The sequence below is a fragment of the Lepidochelys kempii genome, chromosome 1 (assembly GCF_965140285.1).
Source record: "Lepidochelys kempii isolate rLepKem1 chromosome 1, rLepKem1.hap1, whole genome shotgun sequence".
NCBI classification, from domain to species: Eukaryota; Metazoa; Chordata; order Testudines; family Cheloniidae; genus Lepidochelys; species Lepidochelys kempii.
The window spans coordinates 200,916,583-200,939,157 of record NC_136380.1 but is presented as its reverse complement, the minus strand read 5'-3'; the positions used below and the strand labels follow the sequence as shown (position 1 = coordinate 200,939,157).

Below are 22,575 nucleotides of genomic sequence, written 5' to 3'. Positions count from 1 at the left end.
TCACCCGCCCCCCGCGCTAGGGACCCCGGGGGCCAGTGGGGCGCCACGAGACTCAGCCGCTCACGAGGAAGCCCGGGGGGGGGGGCGGGGGGGAAGCCTCGCACCAGGCCCCGCCCAGGAGAGCCTGCGCTTCCCCCGCCCAGACCATTTGGTCCCGCCCCGCCCCGCCTCCTTTCTTGTAGCCCCGCCCCCATATCGCCGCTCTCGGAGTCCCCGCCTCTTCCCACCCCGGCAAAATGGCGGCGCTTGGGCAGGGGGAGGCGGCGTGGAACCGGTGGCGTGTGCCGTGGCCGGCGAGCTGCGCTACGGTGGCCCTGCCGGCCCAACACCCCGCAGGTAGCCGACCAAAGGGCAGCGCTGGGGAGGGGGCCCTGGGAAGAACAAGCACCTACCACCGTCCGCTGGGACCGAGAGGGAAGTTGGCAGGGGCGTGCGTGGGGCTGCACGGGAGGGATGCTGGGGTCGGGGTCGGGGGGGCTGCACTGGAAGGATGCTGGGGTTGGGGGGGCTGCACGGGAGGGATGCTGGGGTCGGGGGAGGGCTGCACGGGAAGGATGCTGGGGTTGGGGGGGCTGCACGGGAAGGATGCTGGGGTTGGGGGGGCTGCACTGGAAGGATGCTGGGGTTGGGGGCTATAGTGGAAGCAGCCTTGGGGAGGAGGAAAGTAGAACTCACCCAGGATATGTGGCGACCCTCTTCCGCCCCCCAATGCGTACAGGGCCGTTAGCTCTTTCCCTTCCTGTCTGCAAACTTGAGGCACCAGTACCTGACTCTCAGATCATCTGTGACTCTAAAACACAGCTAGGCGCACACTGCGTGAAGCATGTGTGTGACTGGGATTGTCACGGATCTGGGAATGGATTTTTAGAGGGTCTGATCTAGTAGTTTTAGTCCCAGAGTTCTAAAGGTTTGTGGTTTAAATACAGAACAAAACCTGACTAGACGTGATCATGATTAAAAAAAAAAAACAACCCCCTCCCTCAGCTCACTTCCTGGCAGTTTTATTTCTATTCCCTTGCAGTTTTAGGAACACAAATCCAAATCTATTGGACTAGCTCTAGTGATACTGCCTAAACTAGAACACACAAGTTGCACTGTCCAAGCTAAGTGAAATGGAAAACAGAAGAAGTGGGGAGAAGTAAATGACTTAAAATTCTGTTTTAATGGAACTCCCATGTGTTATATATCATAAGTAAGGACTAAAGAATGTATTGCAGGCAAGAGTAGCAAACTGGTATTTGTTCAAATGTATTTGAAAACAAGACAGGTAGTTCCTAGCTTTTATGAAGTATGTTTCTTTGGCCCATGTGCTTTGGGACATGGATTGTTGTAATTTATGCTGTCCTAATATGATTTATCGTGTATGGAATAAATAATTAATGTCTCCATTTTTTCCTCAGTGAGATGCCTTCCAGCTGTTATTAAAGGATGTTACAAGGTCAGCACGTTGCTAAAGAATAAAGCTGTGGATGCAGAAGGAAAAGTTTTACATTCGATCCTTTATACATTCCACAACAGAATGTCTCACCATAAAACCTATTTGTCTCTGAAACAGGTCAGCAAGAAGCAGCTTCATGAAATAATTATGGTTGGAATGAGTCTTCTAAATGTCAGTTTTTAGTCCATTGCAATTTTCTCAAAATTTCTTTTGAGGAAGAAATTTGGCAGGCTTGTTTTCATCCCAAAAGTGTGGGGTTTGGTAGTTTCATAACTCTCTTTGCTTGTCTTTAAGATATTGTAAGTTCCACTTATTTTGAACCAATTCTTGCTCCTTTGTAGTCAATGAGAATTCTGCTATTTATTTCTGTAAGAACAATATTTAGACCCTTTGTGTTCAAGTTAAGACCCTAAATAAATGTAATTAGATGTTTTTATCCATTTCATGCTTCTTACAATTCAATAATAATAGAAATACAAATATTTGTGTTCAATGGGTGGGGGAAAATAATCCACAAATTGCCTTTGAAATACAACTTCTGCAAACTGTCCTTGGGAAATAACCGAGTTTTTCAAAGCAGCTTTAAAAAGTGAAGTTGAATATATTTGCTGAATATCAATTAAAAAAAATTTTTTTGGTGTATTTTAGCTAAATATAATAAGTATGCTGCTCATTGCTGTAGCCCAACTGAGGTTACAACCCAGGTTTTCTGACTTCCTATCTATCCACTTGACACACTGCCTCCTTCTGAAGTCATTTGCATTTTTATTTTTGAAAACTTAATTAAATCCCCAAAATAGCAACATGCAACCTACAGGAGTCAGCAGTAATCAACAATCTCTTTGTCCCAGTGTAAATTCCTGTCACAGTAATGTCATAGAGAGATCCCACCACCATTATTTGGATATTTGAATGTACCAACTCAGAAGGTCCACCTACTGCCCCTGGCAGACTGAGAAGGGGAGATGTTGCGTAATTTAATGGACAACTGTTAGGCTAAAAAACTTGTTTTTCTGAAAATATCCACCCAAGGTATTTGTTCTCTTTCCAGGTAGAACAATGCTTAAAGCGTTTAAATCAGATGAACTTGACGGGCTCCATTCAAGACTTGGCGGAGTTGTGTCCCAAGTAAGTTGCATGAAACTGTATATCTTACCACCCATTCTCTTGCTATGTGATACAGTATCTTAGGCCATGTCTACACTACAAACTTTGGTCGACACAAGTTATGTTGGCAGAAAGCTGCCACAGATAGTATATTGCTTGTGCACGTGCATACTTGGCTCCTAGCATCGGCTCTGTGCATACTTACCAGGAGTATTTGTGTCGATGCACAGTGCAGTGCACCATGGGTACGTATCCCAGTGTGCAACCTGCCACCGTCCAGCTCACTGTCTCTTGGGAAGTTTTGACAATGCATGGTGGGGCAGAAATGAGTTGTGCAGGGGTGTCTGGGAGCAAGGGCTCAACTTTTCAGTATGTAACTGTCTCCATCACAAAATGCCATCTATATCCCATAATTTTCTTGTCTTTAAAAAAAAAAAAAAAAAATCCCATGAAACTGCAGAGCCATCTTCACTGTCCACTATCTCCGACAGAAGCATGGAGCCTGCACAGCTCTGCGCTACTGTCATAAGTGTTGCAAGCATAGGACGGATGCATGATCCTCCAGTATTTGCAGAGCCATAAGAAGAACCGAATCAGCGAGGAACTTGATGATTTCTTGGATGACAGATTGCTGTGGGACATAGCGAGAACCAATTCAAGGTTGCTAGTGTCATTCACAGAGCAGCTGCAGAAGGTGAAGAGCCACTTCTGGGCCTGAGAAAGGAGTCCTGACTGTTGGGATCTTACCGTAATGCAAGTTTGGGATGATGAGCAACGGCTGCAGAACTTTTGGATGTGAAAGGCCACCTTCCTGGATCTGTGTGCTGAGCTCGCCCCATCCCTCCAGCACAGGGACACAAAATGAGAGCTGCACTTACAGTGGAGAAGCAAGTGGCAATCGCACTGTGGAAATTTGCAAGGCTGAATTGCCACCAGTCAGTGGGAAATCATTGTGGAGTTGGAAAATCCACAGGAGGGGCTGTTGTCATGCAAGCATGCAGGGCCATTAATTGTCTCATGCTACACTGGACCGTGATTCTCGGCAATGTGTAGGGCGTAGTGGTGAGATTCCCAAACTGCGGTGGAGCAATAGACAGCATGCATGTCCCTATTTTGTCACCAGAGTACCTTGCCATAGAGCACATCGACAGAAAGGGCTACTTTTCTATGATTTTGCGAGCACCGGTGGATCACCAGGGATGCTTCACCAACATCGGTGTTGCCTGGTCAGGGACGGTGCATGACACTTGCATCTTTAAGAACACAGGACTGTTCAGAAAGCCACAAACAGGCACTTTCTTTCCCGACCAGCGGATTACCGTTGGTGATGTTGAAATGCCAGTAGTGATCCTGGCAGACGCAGCCTACGCTTTACTCCTCTGGCTTATGAAGCTGTATACCGGCCACCTCAACAGCACCAAGGAGAGATTCAACTATCTGCTCAGTAGGTGCAGAATGACAGTTAAATGCGTTTTTGGTAGATTGAAGGGATGCTGGTATTGCTCACTTACAAGATTGGATCTCAGTGGAAAAAAACCCATCCCAACAGTTACAACTGTCTGCTGTGACCTGCATAATATCTGTGAAGCAAAGAGGGCAAGTTTGCTGCTGGGGTGGAGTGGCTGTCTGCTGAGTTTGAACAACCAGACACATGGGCTAGTAGAATTGCTCAATGTGGAGCTATATGGCTCAGGGAGGCTTTGATAGAGCACATCAACAGTGAGTCACAGGAATGTGTTGTGGTAGACTGTGCTCTCCCTAGACTTGCTGTTTGGGGCCTGTTAGGAATTGTGTGGTGGTTGGTGTATATCTCTGAATATCACACTGTCAGTGTACTTGTTAATTTTGTGGCGCTTGCTGTACATTTATGATTATTACACTGTAGGTCATTGATCCTCTGAGTTGTTAAACCAACAACAAAGGGGTACTTTCAGAACTGCTAGGCACTCTACAGCATATGTTGTGGTCTAATAAAGATGAATTATTTTCGAAATAATAGAATTTTATTAATTAACAAAAAGTGCAAAGAAAAACCTGCAATTTAAAAGCAAATACATTAAAAACTAATGGAACAGAACTTAAATAGGGGGAAGGAATGTTCATGTCCACTTTACCTACACATACAGCAACTGTGGCTTTCACAGGTCAGTGTATGTGATGCTCTGGTTGTCCTTAATATTCTGTGGGGTGGAATGATAGGGGTAGGGATGCGGCCCATAATGCCATGTGGAATGTTAGAGGGGGTGTAAGGAGGTGCTGCAATGGAGTTCTCCATGGACTACAAAGGGAGGCAAGCCCAGGACTGTTGAACCTATAGGTCCAGAAGAATCTGCAGCATTTGTGTTTGTTGTCAGAGAAGCCCCATTACATCCCAGTGCAACTTCCTCTCCTTTTCCTGCTGGGATTCCTGGGCCTTTGACCTATCTGCTCTTTCCTTCTCCAGGCCGTCTGCAGTGTTCACCCTTCAGGCCCTGTGCTTGAGCTCTGATACAGCACTGGCTTGCAGGATTTCATTGAACATGTCACCCAAAGTCCTCTTCTTTCTCCTCCTTATCTGACTCAGATGTTCAGTGGATGTGGAGCAGGAACCCCTCAAGGCAGCAACGACATAAAATGCACAGAGGTACCATTGTCAGTATATTCACAACAGAAAGCGAAAGTTGAGGTTCAGAACTCCCATCCCTTGCTCCCCTAAAGAATTAAACAAGACACGCTCATTGACACATCTGCTTTGGTGTGCTTGTGCCGGGCGCCACTCACAGCACCAGCCACAGTGAGCGTGGCACGCCGGGCGTGAGGGAAATGAGGAGGGAATTGCTCAGTTTCATGAAACTGTGAGTATAAGGCAACAGCACTGAATACTGGCACCATTTCCCACGCAGAGGGGTGGTGATTTTTAGCTGATATCTCAATTCTCAGGGTAACAGAGAGCACAGCTGCTGCCCGGGCCTTTATGCTGCTACCTGTGTACTGCAATAGTGCCTGCCAAAATTACCACGGAGTGGTGTGAGAAAGAAATAAGGCTGCCATTCCTAGAAACCTTTGGGAGAGGACTGTGGAGTAACTCCATGAAAGTTTCTTCGAGATCGTTCAGGAGGATTCAAGGGCCATCCCTGTGTATAAACAAATTGCTCTATATGGCCCCCTTGCCTAACTCTACAGGGCAATGAAAAGCAGATAACGATGCTACCTCTCTTTGTTCTACTGCTACCTCGTCTCGTATGAGTAAACTAATGAAAAGTCGATATGGTGCCCCCACCTTAACAGGACACAGCTCAGTACATCAATGTAATGGGAAATACAGTTACACTTACCTGGGTTCCTTCCTCTGCATCGGACTTCCCCATGCTCAACTGCCTGGACTGCAGTGGAATCTCAAACAGGTCCTGATGCTCAGCATAGCTGGGTCCTTGGTCACTTGTCCCTCATCCTTGCTGTTCATGCTAGGGGCCTGTGGCTCAGGCTCGTTGGAGGTATCCATTGTGGTGATGGGGTCTCTGCCAAGTATGGCATGCAGCTCTTTGTAAAGGTGGCATGTCTACAGTTTGGCACCGGATTGACTGTTGGCCTCCATGGCCTTCTGATATGCCTGATGTAGTGCCTTCGCTTTCATGTGGCACTGCTGCTGGTCCATGTCGTACCCCTTCTGCACCCCCCGTGCAATCTGCTCATAGATGTCCACATTTCTACAGCTAGTCTGTAGCTGTGTCTGCACAGCCTCTTCTCCCTACAGGCCCAGGAGATCTAATATCTCCTATGTAATCTGAGCTGGCGCATGTCTGGAGTGTGTAGCAGTCATGTCCAGCTGGGCAACTGCACACAGCAATGGAGAGCTGCTAGGTGTGCTCACCAAGTGGGACAATCAGGGGGCTTTAAAGGGGAGGGGGCCTTCCACTCTCTGTGATCCCTAGGCAGTGGAGTTCATAATTGTGACCAGAGCAGTCTGTGTCAGGCATTGTGGGACAGCTGCTGGAGGACTGTTAAGTAACACAGTGTCTGCACTTGTGCTGCGTCAACCTCAGTACGTCGACCACGGCTCAGCGCCACTTGGGGAGGGGGTGTTACTGTGTTGCCATAACAGGGTGCTTATAGGTGGGAGATGGATTTAAGAATAGACACATGCACAAAGGCACCTAACTTTGTAGTGCAGACCAGGCCTCAGTAAGCATTACCTCCAAGCTGCTAAAAACTTCAGAAGAAAATACAAATGCTAAGTGTAACCACCATCTCCTTACCCTTCTGACAATGTAGGAAAAGTAAATCTGAAAATGCAGAGGAGTGCTTAGTTCCCAGCCAGCCTGTGACAGAAGTGGTGGCGGTGAAGATCTTGGGAGGCTGTAAGCTCTTGCTGCGCTTACTGGAGTGTTGCTGCAAAGCATTTGTGTATCCTTCCTCTTTACAGAATGATTTTCTTAAATATCACTTGCAGCCCTCCCCCATTCAGCTTCATGGTGAGAACTGGATCTACTGTAGGCTCGTAACTGCTGCTAGACTCAGCCAAGCAATTCTTTTTTTTAAATCTATTAAAGAAGCTTCAAGTTGCATGCATGTATTTGTGTTATTAGGTGTGAAATTTGCCATTGCAGCCCCTAGTAAGCCTGCATTTGGGTATCCCTAGCCTAAACAATTGCCAAGGCTATTGCTGCTTGAGGTTTTTTTTAAGGAAAGTCTCTTTGCTCACTGAGTTCCATTGTACATTGTTATAGTGTTGTCTAACCTTAACCAGCTTAATTTCCAGCCTATCTGTTAAGCATCTGTGTTTGGAAGAATACATTCTCTTGAACACCGTGGTTTCAGGATTGTTAAGTAGATTATGGTTTGTACTTTTTGAAAACTAATCTTTACTGTTTTTCATCTGTCTTCTTTTCCTTGGGTACTTTCACCAGCAGATGGCATGGCTGTACTCTGGCCTTTCTGCTTAGTGAGTTGTCTCACCAGAATAGGGTGGTGTAGTCCTAGTCGGTGCCACCTTCCTTCTCTCTTGACCTGTCAGTTTCAGGTGCGACAAACAAGCTGTGTTCTCTTACTGGATATCCTGTAGGATGCTGTAGTGGATGTGAAATGTGCATACTTGGCACTTAGCAAATTTCTCTAACCTTAACTATACCACAATCAGGGTGGTTAGAATTATTATTATTAATACAGGTTTCAGAGTAACAGCCGTGTTAGTCTGTATTCGCAAAAAGAAAAGGAGTACTTGTGGCACCTTAGAGACTAACCAATTTATTGAGCATGAGCTTTCGTGAGCTACAGCTCACTTCACCGATGAAGTGAGCTGTAGCTCACGAAAGCTCATGCTCAAATAAATTGGTTAGTCTCTAAGGTGCCACAAGTACTCCTTTTCTTTTTATTATTAATACAGGGTATTACCATGACACTAATTTAACCATAAATTCCTTTATTAAATCCAAAGGTGAAATGATATTTATAGTTGCTCCAAATGTGTCTTAAATGCCTAAGCAATAACCACACCCATATAATAACATGCAGTTATAAGTATGGAGTAGATACTTACAACAGGAATAGACCCGGGATGCTCAAACCCATGTTGGCTGGTTCCAGCTGCACAGGGCAGGTACTCAGAGTGAACACTCAGCCTGTTATACCTTTATCAGACCCTACATGACTGAAAATTTCTTTTTGATTAAACCAGTTTGAACCACTCTTGGTAACTAGGGTGTCTTCTTTAAGGACTTTCCCTCCTATCTTGTCAGTTACCTTCCAGGTCCAGTTTTTCCAATTAGCCCTCTTCCTTCAAGGCTCTCCCACAACTGCTAACAGGACCTGCACTTTACATGAACTGCAAAACATATATTTTCTTTAGCCAAGTTCATTTCACTCTGTATATACCTATCTATACTACATGGTGTCAGTTTGCCACAACATTTTTTAACATCTGGGATTTTCCAGTAACCAATCTGACCTGCCTCATGCTGAAAATAAAATTGATAGAATGGAGCCAGTCCTCAATGCTCCTGATTCTTTCAGTGAAATCATTGTTCCAGTCTCTTCACATCATTGTTTCATGTACAAAGTGTGCAATTAGACTGAAAAAAAAAATGTAGATTCTCTTGCATGGCATAGCTCCATGTATAATAAATTGTATAAGAGCCGTTTGGAACAGGAAAATAATTTTCCAGTTGACATTGAAAAGGAAAGTGTATCATATCAAATAAGTAGGCCCAACTGTATTGAATTGATGCAAAATGTTTTGGTGCATGAAAGAATGCCCGTTAAATGGGCTTGGCTGGATGTTACCTGGGAACCTGCTAATTCCCAGGGTTTATGGAAGATCCACAAGATATAGTGCTAGGGAAGAAAAGTGGTTTCTGGAGGGTGGGTATTGGATGGAGACTTATAGAGTGGAGCAAGTCCTGTCCTGTTGCCCCATGCTTAGGGTTGCCAAGCTTCCAGGATTGTCCTGGAGTCTCCAGGAGTTAAAGATAAATCTTTTTAGTTAAAGATTATATCATGATGAAACCTCCAGGAATAGGTCCAACCAAAACTGCTAACCCTCCCTTAGGCCAGAAATCAGCATTGAGGAAGCAGTTTACATTGGGAGGTTAGGCTATTTGTAGGGAAGAACCAGTTTCGAAACACATGCAAGGAAAGGTGGTTGGAGAGCATGAAGTCAGGACCCAGAAGTGTCGGGGGCAGGAGGGAAGAGGAAAGGGACTTCTTTAGGAGAAAAGGGGAGGGAGAGGCAGGTACAGGATTAGTGTACTTGCTTAGTGAATACAAGTTAAACAGCTTGTGTCTGCAGCTGGCTCATGCCCATGTGTTTATTTTCCCAGGATTCTTTATAGGTGTGTATTACAAAGCCTCATTTCTTTATATGGGGTGTTGTCTGGGTTGCTGCAGGAGGTGTCCAGGACCCAGCAGATGCCTTATATTAAGGGGTTTACCTTCCCTTCTGAAATCACTGAGTTTCTGGGACCCCTTTATTTGGAGATTAAGAAAAGACCTAAAGTACTTGCAACAAAAAAGGCAACTGGGTGGCTGAACAGACTGTTCACAGGGCCTGCAGTAGCATCCAGGTGCAGTAAAGAGAGAGGCCTGGCAGCTCCCACAAGGGGCAGCAAGAAGATGATGAGCATCCAGCGCCCTATTGACATTGGGAAGCCGGTTCTGGTGAAGAGATCTAATAAAGGTAAAGAGTTCTGCTATAGTATTGTTGGTGGGGAGGGCCATGTTTGCAACATGCCCCTAACCCTTAGGTTCTACCTAACTTGCATAAAATCGAGTAAATCCTGTGGCTCAGGGATACGACAGGTCCCAGCATGAAATGCTTCATTTTAAGCTTCTCTGTGCCAGGTATATGCTGGGATCTCTTAACAGAAGAGTGGTAAGAAGTGTGCTTTGGCCTATGTTTCTCTTTCACGTCCTCTTTTGAAGTGTAAAGCTTTGCAATTTTGTTACTGTTTTTCTGGAAATATGTGAGGACTTTTGGTGCGGGGGGAAGTGTGTTAAGTAATGCTTTGCACTTCCATGGTGCGGTACAGTACAGGATCTCAAAACCCTTTACAAAGATGAACAATTTAAGCCTCTTAGTAGGTCTACATAGTAGACAGCTCATTCTTATCATTCCTCCTCCCCATTTTATAAATGAGGGGACAGTGAAGCTAAGTAAACTGGCCAAGTCCCACACAGCAGAACCTAGATCTGTGCTTTAACCACTAAACCTCCCTTCCAGGAGGGCTGGTGGCAGAAGCCAAAAGCATCAAAGTGCATGAATGGCTTTCTTTATCCACCTAATTTTTCTGTGTTGCTTTCTGTGAATCTCGCCATCCATTTTGTTCCTTGCTCCTAGGTGGCTGAAATGTATCTTGCATCTGGATCCTTTGTTCGCCCCTCTTTGCATTGCCAGCTGGCAATGCTGAGCCCTGGTGTGAGCCAGTTGTTAGTAAGCAGCTTACGGCCCGATGTCTCCTGTATGGCTATGCAGCAGACTGAACAGCTGAGCTGGGGTGAAACTGCAGTTACGGAAAGGACTCTTACCAACATGAACTAACTCTTCCCATTTTTAAGCGACAATCTTTTCTTTCTCTCCCTCCCTAGGGGAGCAGTTGGGATTTGACATCAAGACGTTATGTAGGCAACTTAAACCCAGAGTCCAAAAGGTTTGTATGGCTTAAATTAACACACGTTGTGTCTCTTAAAGAGGACATCAGGGCTCCAAAGGCTTTTTCTGTATGTTTGTGATGGAAAATATTCTCTTCCCCTCTGCGTTGCCTGTCCCTGGTACTTTGAAGCTAGTGGCTTCCAGGGCTCTTTCCCTGGCTTACCTTGTCTTAGCTCCTCAGACTGGCATGGAGGCTTTGCATAGACGATGTAGTTTATCCTTTGCTTGCGGATCTGAGTGCTTTACAAATGTGGGTATCCGTCTCCATTTCACAGTTGGTGCTAGAGATGGGAATTGAACTGCAGTTTCCTGAACTTAAGTCCCTTGCTCTTAACAACCAGACCACTGCGCCTCGGTGCAGTAAATGATGTTTCTTTAACACTAAGGATCTGAGCTTTTCTCCTGTTGAGGATCAATTGGACACTGATTTTTTTTTAAACACTAATTTCTTCCTTCATCTTTATTTCAGGATGTAGACTTCAGACTAACACTTTCTGAAGCAAAAGCAGCGAGATCCCAGCATGCCAAATCCCTTGTGTTGAGGTTTAGAGAAGCCTGCTCTTTCAGAGAACTGTCTGAAGCACTCAAAATGGCTGTTCACTGCTGCAAAAGCAAAAAGCTCAAGTCAGAAGCTTTCTTTCTGGGAACCAAACTTTTGAAAAGCAAACGGCTGCAGCATGTGGAGGCTCAGGGCTGCAGGCAGGTGTAATTTAACATGGACTTGTGGTTTTCTGGGACACCACTTTACTGTTCTTCAATATATCCTACTATTTAGGTCTTACCTATGTGGGAAAATTGTATTGGCATCACCTAAGTGTTGACTTAAAACTAATGTAGCTAGGCTAGTACAAAACCTTGAGTGGCGACTGCTGTTCTGGTATGAGTGGGGTTTTTGGCTTAAGATGACAGAAATCAGCTATTCTTAAACGAAAGTTAGAGTCCACCAGTGTGCAGTTGCTTAATTAAATTATTCTGTTCACTCATCTGCAGTGAGGCTTTTATAAATGTGTATGAATACTTTCTACACTGCAATAAGATGGAAGGGTGGGCGAATATTCTTTCTACCTGGGATGGTGATTTTTTGCAAGCCTGGGCTTATGATTTCCAAGATGCTTCAATACCTCTGAGTTGTGAGGGAAGAAGGGAAATGTCCCAACGCTGGGAGGGTTGAATTTTGCCAGAGCAGAAACCCTTTTGTTTTTTCCCCCTTCTCACTGAAGAATTGCTTTGTTTTTCCCCCTTCACCTTAAAGCTTGCAGAAAAAACTGGGCTGTGTTAAAGCATCTATCTGCAAATACCTTCTCTCTGGCTTGCAAAAGGCACGTTGGCCAAAGCAGTACCACAGAGCAAGTTCCTGGCAGCAAAGGAAGATCAAACTGTCTAAAAGGTCAAAATCTGTCTCAAAGAAGACTCCAGAGTTTGTTCAACAAAACACTTCCATCCTTTTTGAAGACAGTATGCCTGGTGCTGTGTCCCTCTTTCCTGCTCAGCAGTGTGAGTATTCACTTCACTTAAGAAAAGCAGGAGACTGTAGTGCTACCAAGCATGTTAGAGAACAAGACAAAGTGGGGACCTCTGAACCTGTGGCGTTGGAAAGAAACCCTGGACCTACAGTGAAAGGGGCTAGTGAGAACAATGATATTGATGACATTTTTGCAGCAATAGGTGTATAACACTGGTGTGATATGTGGGTGAGTCACTGTAGTACAGAGGTCCCCAAACTGTGGGACATGCCCCCCCAAGGGTGGGTGTGGAGGAACATTGGGGGGGGGCACAGTGGGGCCCAAGCCAGTCCCCATGGGGAGTGGGGGAAGAAGCACCACCCAACCCCACTCCAACCCCTCTGCTCTGGCCCCATGCGCAGCCTCAACTCTACACCCGTCTCACCCCTAGTTTTGGCCCCTCCCCAATCCTTGGCCCCTGGCTACTGCTCTGTTCCCAGCCCTGGCCCGAGACCCGCACCGAGCTGCAGCCCCAGCCTTGGCCCCCTTACCTGTGTTTATCTCCACCCCCCCCCCACCCCAGGAGCTACAGCCCTGCTCCTGGGCACATGGGGTAGGGGTGCACAGAGCAGTGTATGAACCATGAAAATTTGGGGACTACTGCTCTAGAACTCCACAGTCTAGCTTTTATAACTGCCTTTAACAATGTTTCTAATAGTTTCCTTTAGGAGACCCCAACCCATCTTCTTAAGTGTTAATCTCTGTAATCCACATACTTAATTTCCCCACAATAATTGGGGCGGCGTGGTGGGGGCTAGTGAGGCTGCACTACAGAAGATGATGGTCTTACTAAATGTTTCTTTGCAAAATGGTATTTTAGAGGAGATATCTCAGATGGACAGTCCAATAAATCTTCATGGGTGAGAGGGCCTTGCTAAGGGAACAGTGGTTTATTTGATGCGTTTTTCATCTCTTCATCTCTCTTTAGTCCTACTGCATGACAATGAGAGACCTGTCTTTATAAGTGCTGCAATCACAGAATGTAGTATAAAACACCATGTTAGAAACCAACTAGAGGACAAGATTCCTCTAGCGTGTGGAAAGAGCCAGGCCACCTGCTTCTGGCTATCAAAGGAACCCCTCCCTTGCCTTGAGTGAAGATTTAAAATACTTTCTAAGTATTTGTAGTGTTCAAACAAGCCAAGACTAGGTTCAGTCACCCCTTTAATATTTGCTGCTAGTACAGAAGCCAAAATGTCTTTGTATTGTCATGATCCTAGAGGGAGGACAGCAGTCTTTGCCATTCTGATGCCTAAAGCATATGGGAGCACATAAGCTGGCTCCTACAGTGTTGCCTTCAGCCAGGAGTACATGTGTCCTTGGAGTACACAGAGGTCTTCCAGGGGGTACATCAACTCATCTAGATATTTGCCTAGGTTTTAACAGGCTGCATAAAAAGCACTAGCAAAATCAGTACAAACTAAAGTTTTATACAGATAACTTTACTATACACTGAAATGTAAGCACTATTTATATTCTAATTCATTTTTTTACATGATAAAAATGAATCAGTTTTTCAGTAAGTGTACTGTGCCTCTCTTGTATTTTGTCTGATTTTGTAAACAAGTAATTTAAGTGAGGTGAAACTTATGGGTACTCAAGACAAATCAGACTCCTGAAAGGGGTACAGTAGTCTGGAAAGGTTGACAGCCACTGCTTTAAGCTACCCAAACTCCAGTGCTTGGCCAGATCTGAAATGTAGGTCATACAGTGAGCATGCATTCCTGCTGGTGCTGTGAAGTTTAAGCCCCACCTGTAAGAGTGATCCATATAGTAAGTCTAGTAGTCAGGGCTGGAGGTACACTGTAGAATAAGTGTCACAGGGGTTAGGGTTTCATTGAGAACCCCAGTTCTGAAAGATGCTTACCTATTTGAAGCGCTGATTCGGTGCATAAAACAACTCAGTCTGGAGGAAGAGGTGAGCTGATGTTTCAGCTTACACACAATGTAGCTGAGGCTACTTTAAGGGTAGTAGCCAACTATAGTGCACTGAAGTAGTCTAGCTGCAGCATGATTAAAAATAAGTGTTCTGCCTTCATTCATCAGAAGACACAAATCCACTTCCATGGAGTTATTACACTGCAAAAGGCAGGTACAGATTAAGCTTTTCAGTAGAATATTCCATAACTCAGTGCTGGACATAGCTTAAGAAGCAGCTTTCAGCTCAGAAGGCTACTTTCTGGGAAAGATACAAGTAACTGAAAATAAGGATGGAGAATACATGAGGAGCTGACCTGTGGTCTGTTTAGTCTAGTAAAGCCTATTTCTACCAGGGACCAGCACCAGCTGCTTCAGAGAAAGGTGCAAGAATAATAGCACCAATCAATCAGTTATGAAATACTTAACTTCACTACTGCTCAGAGGCTTCCAAGCAGCATTGAGGTATTTTGTATTTATTTGTATGTACCATAACTCCTTGCTTAATGTTGTAGTTATGTTCCTGAAAAATGTGATTAAGTGAAAGAATGTTAAGTGAATCCAATTTCTCCAAAAGAATTAATGTAAATGGGGGTTAGGTTCTAGGGAAGTTTTTTGTTTGGTGGAAAATTTTTTATATATATATATATATATATATATATATATACACACACACACACACATACATATACACACACACAGAGTACAAGTCTTAAACAATTTAATACTCTATACAGCAATGATGATTGTGAAGCTTATAAGGGAACATTGCACAACTTTAAACAAGCATGTCCCCCCATTGATCAGCAATGAAACAATGTTAATGGGGATGACTAAGTGAGGAGTCACTGTACAAATACATACAGAGCAATAGTCCATGCTGAGGACAACTTAATTTATGGTCCTGCTTCTATATCACTGCTGTACAGGAGTAGTCTTATTGAATCCAATGGGACTACTGTTCATAGTTACATGTGTGTTCCCAGGATCAAACCTTAAGTGCCAGAGGAGGGGGGAGGATGCAATTTTTTGTTTAAATACTTTCTCTGGTCAGTTTCCTGTAAGTATCACAGCAGAGTAAGGGGGGGGGGGGCAGCTGATACAGCAGTAACCAGGATGCCACTGAAATCTTGGATTTATCACAATGCCCCAGTGATCTGTTTTCACCTAGAAGAATGTTGGGGGTATATGAAATACTCTATTATACAGGACCTACTACAATGGGGTGCTGGTCCAAAACTGGATCTGCTAGCCTTATAATACACAAAATAATCTAGGTGCTATTCCTCCTTAAAACCAATCTTTACAATAGTGCCCACAAGAAAAATAAAAGGTAGCCCAGAGGATGGAAGAACAAAGCTACCCCATCCTATAAGTCTCCTACCTCACTTCAGCACAGACACATTTACATTTTATACAGCACCATCCCCATTGGTGTTAAGTATTCAAATTAAGTCACATTACCCATGCATAAAAATGCCCCCCCCCCCCAAGTTTTGTGATCTTATTTTCTTTGCATACAAGTTAAAATTTCTACAAAAGTCCTCTAGGCAGGAGTGGCCAATCTGAGCCTGAGAAGAAGCTAGAGTTTACCAATGTACATTGCCAAAGAGCCACAGTAATACATCAGCAGCCCCTCATCAGTTCTCCCCCCCAGCACCTCCCCATCAGCTGTTTCTTAGCATGCAGGAGGCTCTGGGGGCAGGGGGAGAGGAGGAGCGAGGGCCTGTGGCAGAGCCAAGGGTTGAGCAGTGAGCACCCCCCTGGCACAGTGGAAAGTTGGCACCTGTAGCTCCAGCCCCTGAGTCGGTGCCTATACAAGGAGCCACATATTAACTTCTGAAAAGCCACAGGTTGGCCACCCCGCTCTAGGCTGTTATTTACAAGGTTAAATGCTACGTTCAGGCACTAGGCTTGAGTAGTCCTGCAGCATAATACAGCAGGCCAATCTTGGAAGAAGCTGTCTATTTTAGTGGCTTGATTGGCTTCCCCCTGAAATTCTCTTGTCACGTAGTAAACTATAATTCACACTTAACACCTTTCTTTTAGAAGATCCCACACCACTTACAAGCTATCACTACACAAATCACAAAACGATGTCACCAGTGGGTTAGAGCAATGGTTCCTAACCAGAGTTACGCATACCCCTGGAGGTATGCAGAGGTCTTCGAGGGGCTACAAAAACTCATCTAGAGATATTTGCCTAGTTTTACAATAAGCTACATAAGAAGCACTAACGAAAACAGTACAAACTAAAATTTCATACAGACAATGACTTGTTTGTACTGCTCTATAGACTACACTGAAATGTAAATAGTGATATTCCAATTGACTTATTTCATAACTATATGGTAAGTGAGAAAGCAATTTTTCAATAATAGTGTGCTGGGACACTTTTGTATTTTTATATATCTGATTTTGTAAGCAAGTAGTTTAAGTAAGGTGAAACTTGCCGTCCACAAGACAAATCAGACTCCTGAAAGGGGCACAGTAGTCTGGAAAGGTTGAGAACCAATGGGTTACAGGGATAAATATGGTAATGTCTGCTGTTTCAAAAGGGGCACCATAGGATCGGTAATGTTCCTATCAAACAGGCAGGACTTCTGTTTATGGCCTTCTGCAGGAGATCCACGCAGAGTAAAATATACGGAATAATGTGTGTCTTAAGGATGAAAGGTAAGTAAACTGTAGTGGAATTTAAACCTAGATTTGAAAGGCTCCCTTTAGTGTAATGTTCCAAACATTACACCAGCTGTGAAATGCCACAGCAGCTGCATCTTCCACCAGTACAAAGAACTATTAAATTATTTCTGACTGAACAGAATCATTAAGCTTTATTATGCCAGAAGGAAACTGGAACCTGCTGTTTATTCATCCCTGGCTGCTTCCTTCTCTTGGTTAATAAATGCCTGAAAACCCAGTTTTGTCTTTCTAGACTACATTATGTGGAAAGAACTATTAGAGTGCAGTTAAATCTAGGGGAGGTGAGCCTAGAGAGTCACAGCTAACTGAAGCTAAATCCTAAAAAGTCAGCATCCTCACTAATATCTGGCAGCGTGCACACAAAAAAAGCAAAGCCATTTCCATGAAAATCATATTTTAGATTAAAACTCCATTGAGACTACTGAACATGCAGCATTTTAGTGCAAATAAATTCTTGTTCCTTATGTGGAAATATTCTCACATGCCTTGAATATATTTAACATCGCAGACTCAAAGCAAGAGGAGTGAGTGAACTGTTAAAACATTTTATTATTCATAAATACCCCCTTATAAAGAGAAGACGTAGAAAAAGCAGAAGTTTCAATACTTTGGCTAACTACACTGTTTAAACCTCTCCAAACATAATGATGTTCAAACACTAATTTTTCAGTTATTCCTTTGAAATCAACTTGGTGGATCAGGTGAAGGATATATGAATCTAATGAGAACTGTGCACAGTCGCCAAGCATCTCTTCTCATTTAGCTTTCTAGTCAGTCATCTGGTACATGACAGGCTGCCATAGCTCAAAACAAAAGGTGCGACAAACAAGCATGAAGAACTTCTAGAACACTTCTAGTTTGAACTCCCTTGCCTTTTCTTAAAATAGCATAAAAAGAATATACAAAATATTAAGATACATTTACAGGCTTATCTGGCAGTTCTAACCAGTAAATGCTGCTTTAGACACTTCAGCACTGAAATCCATCCAAAAAAAACCCCCAAACAAAACAAAACCCCACACACACACAAACCCCACAAAAACAAACTGAAAGCAGTAGGGGTTAATTTCTCAGTATTGAAAAAAAGAATTGCTTTTTAAAAAAAAGTATAGGGATAACATGTAGCCATAATGTTTACCATCTCTGCACAACACAAAAGCATCAAGATCCATAGTTTGCTTCATCAAAAGCCTTCCTGGCTCGTTTCAGTTCTTCATTCATAGTCAACAGGTCTTTTACTCTAGCAAACTTCCGTGGGTCTTTACGGATCAAAAAGACAATATCCTCAACCTGTACACGACCCTGCCGTCCAATTGACATTGCCTTGTGTGTCTGTTTAAAAAAAAAGTAGTAAATGATTTCACTGAAAGTTATGCTTCCTTTTCCCTCTTGTAAGTTACCTTACACACTTTTTAGATGGTACACTGACACTTTGGTTCTAACAAGCCAGGCTTTGCACTTTTGAAGAGAAAACCAATAGTTCCAGAGATTGAAAGCCACCATCCTAGCTAAACTATGGTCAGGAGAGCCTTTCTAGGTGGTCTATGAACTACCTTTCACACTAGTAAAAAAAAAAAAAAAATCAGTCTTTTATGCAGCAACATTACCTACCAGTTATTTACTATTTGCAATACCATAGCAGCTATGAGCAAGATTCATGGACCAGGATCTATTGTGCCAGTCAATATGCACCCCACTCCAAAACTCAAATAAATAAAATCTGGAAATCTTATTTCGTGGCAACTCACATATAAGTGCTACATTGTAAGGTGCTTTGTCATAAAAAAAGTCACAAACATAACATAAAATTCACAGCCAAGCCTATGTCTGCACCCTGCACAGCTGCTTTGTGCCTTCACTGAGTGCGTGTGCGTGTAGTGAATTGTCATCTAACTTGCTGATGACACCAAAATCAGAGTAGCCACAAGTGCACAGGAGGACAGGCCTAACTTGCAAAATAATGTAGAAATAGAGGAGTAAACTCCTGTATCCCAGGAGAAGAAAACACACAGCTCAGTTAAAAAAATGGAATTCAGGAATCCCTGGCTCAGGGCAACAAGGCAAATCTTCTCTTACAACAATAGAAATGTGAGCCAATGCCCACACAGAGCATGCAGGACTTTTCCTTTCCCTTTAAAAGTATCATCTAAAAATGCTATACACACTGTTGAATGCAGAATCTGATGAGGTTCAATAAGGATAAGTGCAGGGTCCTGCACTTAGGACGGAAGAACCCAATGCACAGCTACAGACTAGGGACCGAATGGCTAGGCAGCAGTTCTGCAGAAAAGGACCTAGGGGTGACAGTGGACGAGAAGCTGGATATGAGTCAGCAGTGTGCCCTTGTTGCCAAGAAGGCCAATGGCATTTTGGGATGTATAAGTAGGGGCATAGCGAGCAGATCGAGGGACGTGATCGTTCCCCTCTATTCGACATTGGTGAGGCCTCATCTGGAGTACTGTGTCCAGTTTTGGGCCCCACACTTCAAGAAGGATGTGGATAAATTGGAGAGAGTCCAGCGAAGGGCAACAAAAATGATTAGGGGACTGGAACACATGAGTTATGAGGAGAGGCTGAGGGAGCTGGGATTGTTTAGCCTGCAGAAGAGAAGAATGAGGGGGGATTTGATAGCTGCTTTCAACTACCTGAAAGGGGGTTCCAAAGAGGATGGCTCTAGACTGTTCTCAATGGTAGCAGATGACAGAACGAGGAGTAATGGTCTCAAGTTGCAGTGGGGGAGGTTTAGATTGGATATTAGGAAAAACTTTTTCACTAAGAGGGTGGTGAAACACTGGAATGCGTTACCTAGGGAGGTGGTAGAATCTCCTTCCTTAGAGGTTTTTAAGGTCAGGCTTGACAAAGCCCTGGCTGGGATGATTTAACTGGGAATTGGTCCTGCTTTGAGCAGGGGGTTGGACTAGATGACCTTCTGGGGTCCCTTCCAACCCTGATATTCTATGATTCTATGATCAACCCTGGAAGGATGAAGGGTTAGTGACTTCTGGGGTGCAAATCAGATGATTAATCAGCCAGTTACTGGATTAGTTCAAGACATTTATTAATGGTTTAAATTTATGTAAGTTTATTTTTTTTTAAATTATAGGTCTTTTTAGTGAAAAATAAAAAAAGCCTACTTTTAGAGTCTTTAGAAAACTAAACCATTCCCTTCCACTGATCTTTTTTTAGAAAGGGCTTTCCTAACCACTGTCCATAACTAAGAGTTATTTGTTTTTAAATGGACTGCTCTTTCTAGTCATTACAGTCCAGAAACAAATTAAGCAGATTTTTTAATATAACTTACCATCTCTGTGATGAACTCTATCACCAGGTCTTCAAGAATATCTACCGATTCTGTGTAGGGATTCTGGTCATCTCCAAACCCATACATCATACATCTTACTGGGGAAACAGAAAACATAGTATGACTGAAAGAGCTCCCTCGTTCCAGCTATGCAGCAGACTTAGCAAATGCAACAAGTTCTTCAAACAAATGCAAATCTACAAGTCTGTGCAACCCAAACATGATAGAATTGTGGTAAGAATGACATGCAGATGCCATGTGGCTGTTAACAGAAACCATATTAGCAACAACCATTTGAAATACATACAGTACATGTAGTACTACCGGAACTATGCTTGACAACAAACTCTAGGATCAGGATACTGGATTAGATGGACCTGGGTCTGATCTAGGGTTGCTGTTCCTGTGCTTCCAAAGAACAGTTTCTATAATGGTGATTAAAGTGATTTGTAGTTCAGAAAGCAATCTAACAAGTTAAAAGGGCTTCATTTTTCAGCTGACAATGATTTTCAGCATCCTAGATCAGTCACCAGAACTTAACGTAAGGTGCTGGTCTCCAAAATGAACATATTGAGGGATCATATTCCCTGTGGTATGGGTGCAGGGACTACACAATCCAAATTGTGACTCTAATTAGGCAGCAGGACAACCTGTTGCCTTCTTTACAGTTACAAGTTATACAACAATACTCCCACAGAGATCCTGGGGGCCTGTCACCTTGACTGGCTTATTTCAATTTACAGCTACATCCTCATTTAACAGACTATAATCCCCAGAAGAGTGAAGGGTACCCTGGTATGCCATAAATGTCGCTCTCAGAGATCCTAGGGTGGGGGGTCCTTACTGACCCGGACAAGGAGACACACACACGTCGACTCACGCTCTTTGGAGAACAGCCTCTTCCTCTTGCCCTGCCCACCATCTGGGCCTCCTCCAGCTTCCTCAGTGTCTTCTTCAAACTAGCGTGAGGCAGACACCAGAGAGGGAGATCAGACAACAGCACAGCAGACAGGCCCAGGTGGTCACACAACCCAAGCCCCTTCCCTCTGCTCCCCAACATCTCAACCTCCCCATAAGGGTCTCCCAAGCCACCCCAGAGTTACAGTGTGGGGGGATATATCTGTCTAATTATGAATTCCATTTGAGCATGAGAACTATTTGTACTTAAGACCTAAAGTAGAGCTCTGTGAAACTCAAAAGCTTGTCTCTTTCACCAAGAGAAGCTGGCCCAAGAACCAGTGTTGCTAACTCATAATTGTGTCACGACTGTCATCAGAAGGATTGTTTTCCTTAAAGCCCCAGCTCCTGGAATCAAGTGGTTGTGTGATGATTTCAGCCTTCATTCTTAAAGAAAAAATAAGTTTCTAGCCCTTCTGGCTATGGAGAAAGCCTCAAAATGTGACCCCAGTGCAGGCTAAAGCCTCAAAAAGCAGAAGGCAAATAAAAAGAAAACCAAATCTAGTATTTTTACATGATCTCATGATTTTTGGTGAGCCTGACCCATGATTGTTGAACGTTTGGAGTTAGCAATATGGATTTAACTCAGTCACCTTGTCTCTCACTCTCTGTACTCACAACAGTCAGCCTGGGAGGGAGCTTCCAGTTTGTGGCAGAAAACAGACTATGTCAAAAGCTGAAACAGGACCATAAACCTTCAGTAGCACAGATGCTGGAACTAGGGGTGCCACACACCCCCGGGGGCTTGAAGCGGTTCCCATGACACGCAGGGTTTACAGCCTGGTTCAGGTTTCAGAGTAGCAGCCGTGTTAGTCTGTATTCGCAAAAAGAAAAGGAGTCCTTGTGGCACCTTAGAGACTAACCAATTTATTCTCTAAGGTGCCACAAGGACTCCTTTTCAGTTTGGTTCAGTGGCTCTCAACACCCCCCACTATACACATTGTTCCCGCTCGGTAGCCCTACCCGGGCTGGGCAATGGGGACTCCCGGCTAAGCCAGTGACTTGCCACATCCTCTGCCAGCACCCGTGTGTGTGTGTGGGGGGGGGGGGGGAGTGGAGTGGGGGGAGGGTGCGTGGTACAAGCTGGAGAAGGGCGGCGGCGGCCAGCACACGCGAAGCAGCCGGGAAAGGCCCCAGGTTGATCTTCAGAAAGAGACACTCTCCCGGCGCCGCTGCAGCCGGTCTCTCCGGGTCCCCGCCAGACGCGGCAGCCAGACCCCGGCGATCCCCGAAGTCGTTTCCCGGCAGGGGCCAGGCCGGGAACGAGAGACCTTCCGTTGGCAGGAAGGAGGCACCAGGGTCCCCCAAGCCCTAGTAGCTTCACTCACCGGCGGATCCTCCTCCTCGTCCGCCATGTTCGCCGCAGCCTCGCACTTCCCCTCTGGGCGGCGCCATCTTGTTGTACGGCCCCAGGCCCGGCCCCGCCCCCCGCTGCTTCACTTGCCCCGCCCCGCCTAGGCCCCGCCCCGCGGCTAGGTGGGCTAGCGCCTCGCTGCTGTTGCTGCCTGAGGCAGGCGGGCGGCGAGCC

The 22,575-nt window shown here is 44.7% G+C and overlaps 2 protein-coding genes across 2 annotated transcripts; one reads left to right on the top strand and one right to left on the bottom strand.

The window, feature by feature from the left end:
• Positions 1-234: 234 nt before the first annotated feature.
• RMP64 (ribonuclease MRP subunit p64) lies at positions 235-18,284 on the top strand. Its single transcript, XM_073308363.2, has 9 exons — positions 235-336; positions 1,401-1,555; positions 2,490-2,566; positions 6,797-6,928; positions 7,284-7,361; positions 9,340-9,695; positions 10,604-10,665; positions 11,137-11,366; positions 11,920-18,284. Exons 1-9 carry the CDS (start codon positions 237-239, stop codon positions 12,338-12,340), a joined length of 1,611 nt encoding a protein of 536 aa, XP_073164464.1. The 5' UTR covers positions 235-236; the 3' UTR covers positions 12,341-18,284.
• On the bottom strand, positions 14,791-22,471 carry TAF13 (TATA-box binding protein associated factor 13). Its single transcript, XM_073308410.2, has 4 exons — positions 22,376-22,471; positions 20,971-21,049; positions 20,091-20,188; positions 14,791-18,121 (listed from the first exon to the last, which is right to left on the bottom strand). The coding sequence occupies exons 1-4, from the start codon at positions 22,400-22,402 to the stop codon at positions 17,951-17,953; spliced, it is 375 nt and encodes a 124-aa protein (XP_073164511.1). The 5' UTR covers positions 22,403-22,471; the 3' UTR covers positions 14,791-17,950.
• Positions 22,472-22,575: the final 104 nt, after the last annotated feature.

Coding starts and splice junctions, on each gene's coding strand:
- RMP64 (XM_073308363.2), top strand. CDS start 237: ATGGCGGCGCTTGGGCAGGGGGAGGCGGCGTGGAACCGGTGGCGTGTG. Junction 337..1,400: donor GCCGGCCCAACACCCCGCAG/GTAGCCGACCAA, acceptor TTTTTTCCTCAG/TGAGATGCCTTCCAGCTGTT. Junction 11,367..11,919: donor GTGGAGGCTCAGGGCTGCAG/GCAGGTGTAATT, acceptor TTCACCTTAAAG/CTTGCAGAAAAAACTGGGCT.
- TAF13 (XM_073308410.2), bottom strand. CDS start 22,402: ATGGCGGACGAGGAGGAGGATCCGCCG. Junction 20,189..20,970: donor GAGGCTGTTCTCCAAAGAGC/GTGAGTCGACGT, acceptor CTGTTTCCCCAG/TAAGATGTATGATGTATGGG. Junction 18,122..20,090: donor TAGAGTTCATCACAGAGATG/GTAAGTTATATT, acceptor TTTTTTAAACAG/ACACACAAGGCAATGTCAAT.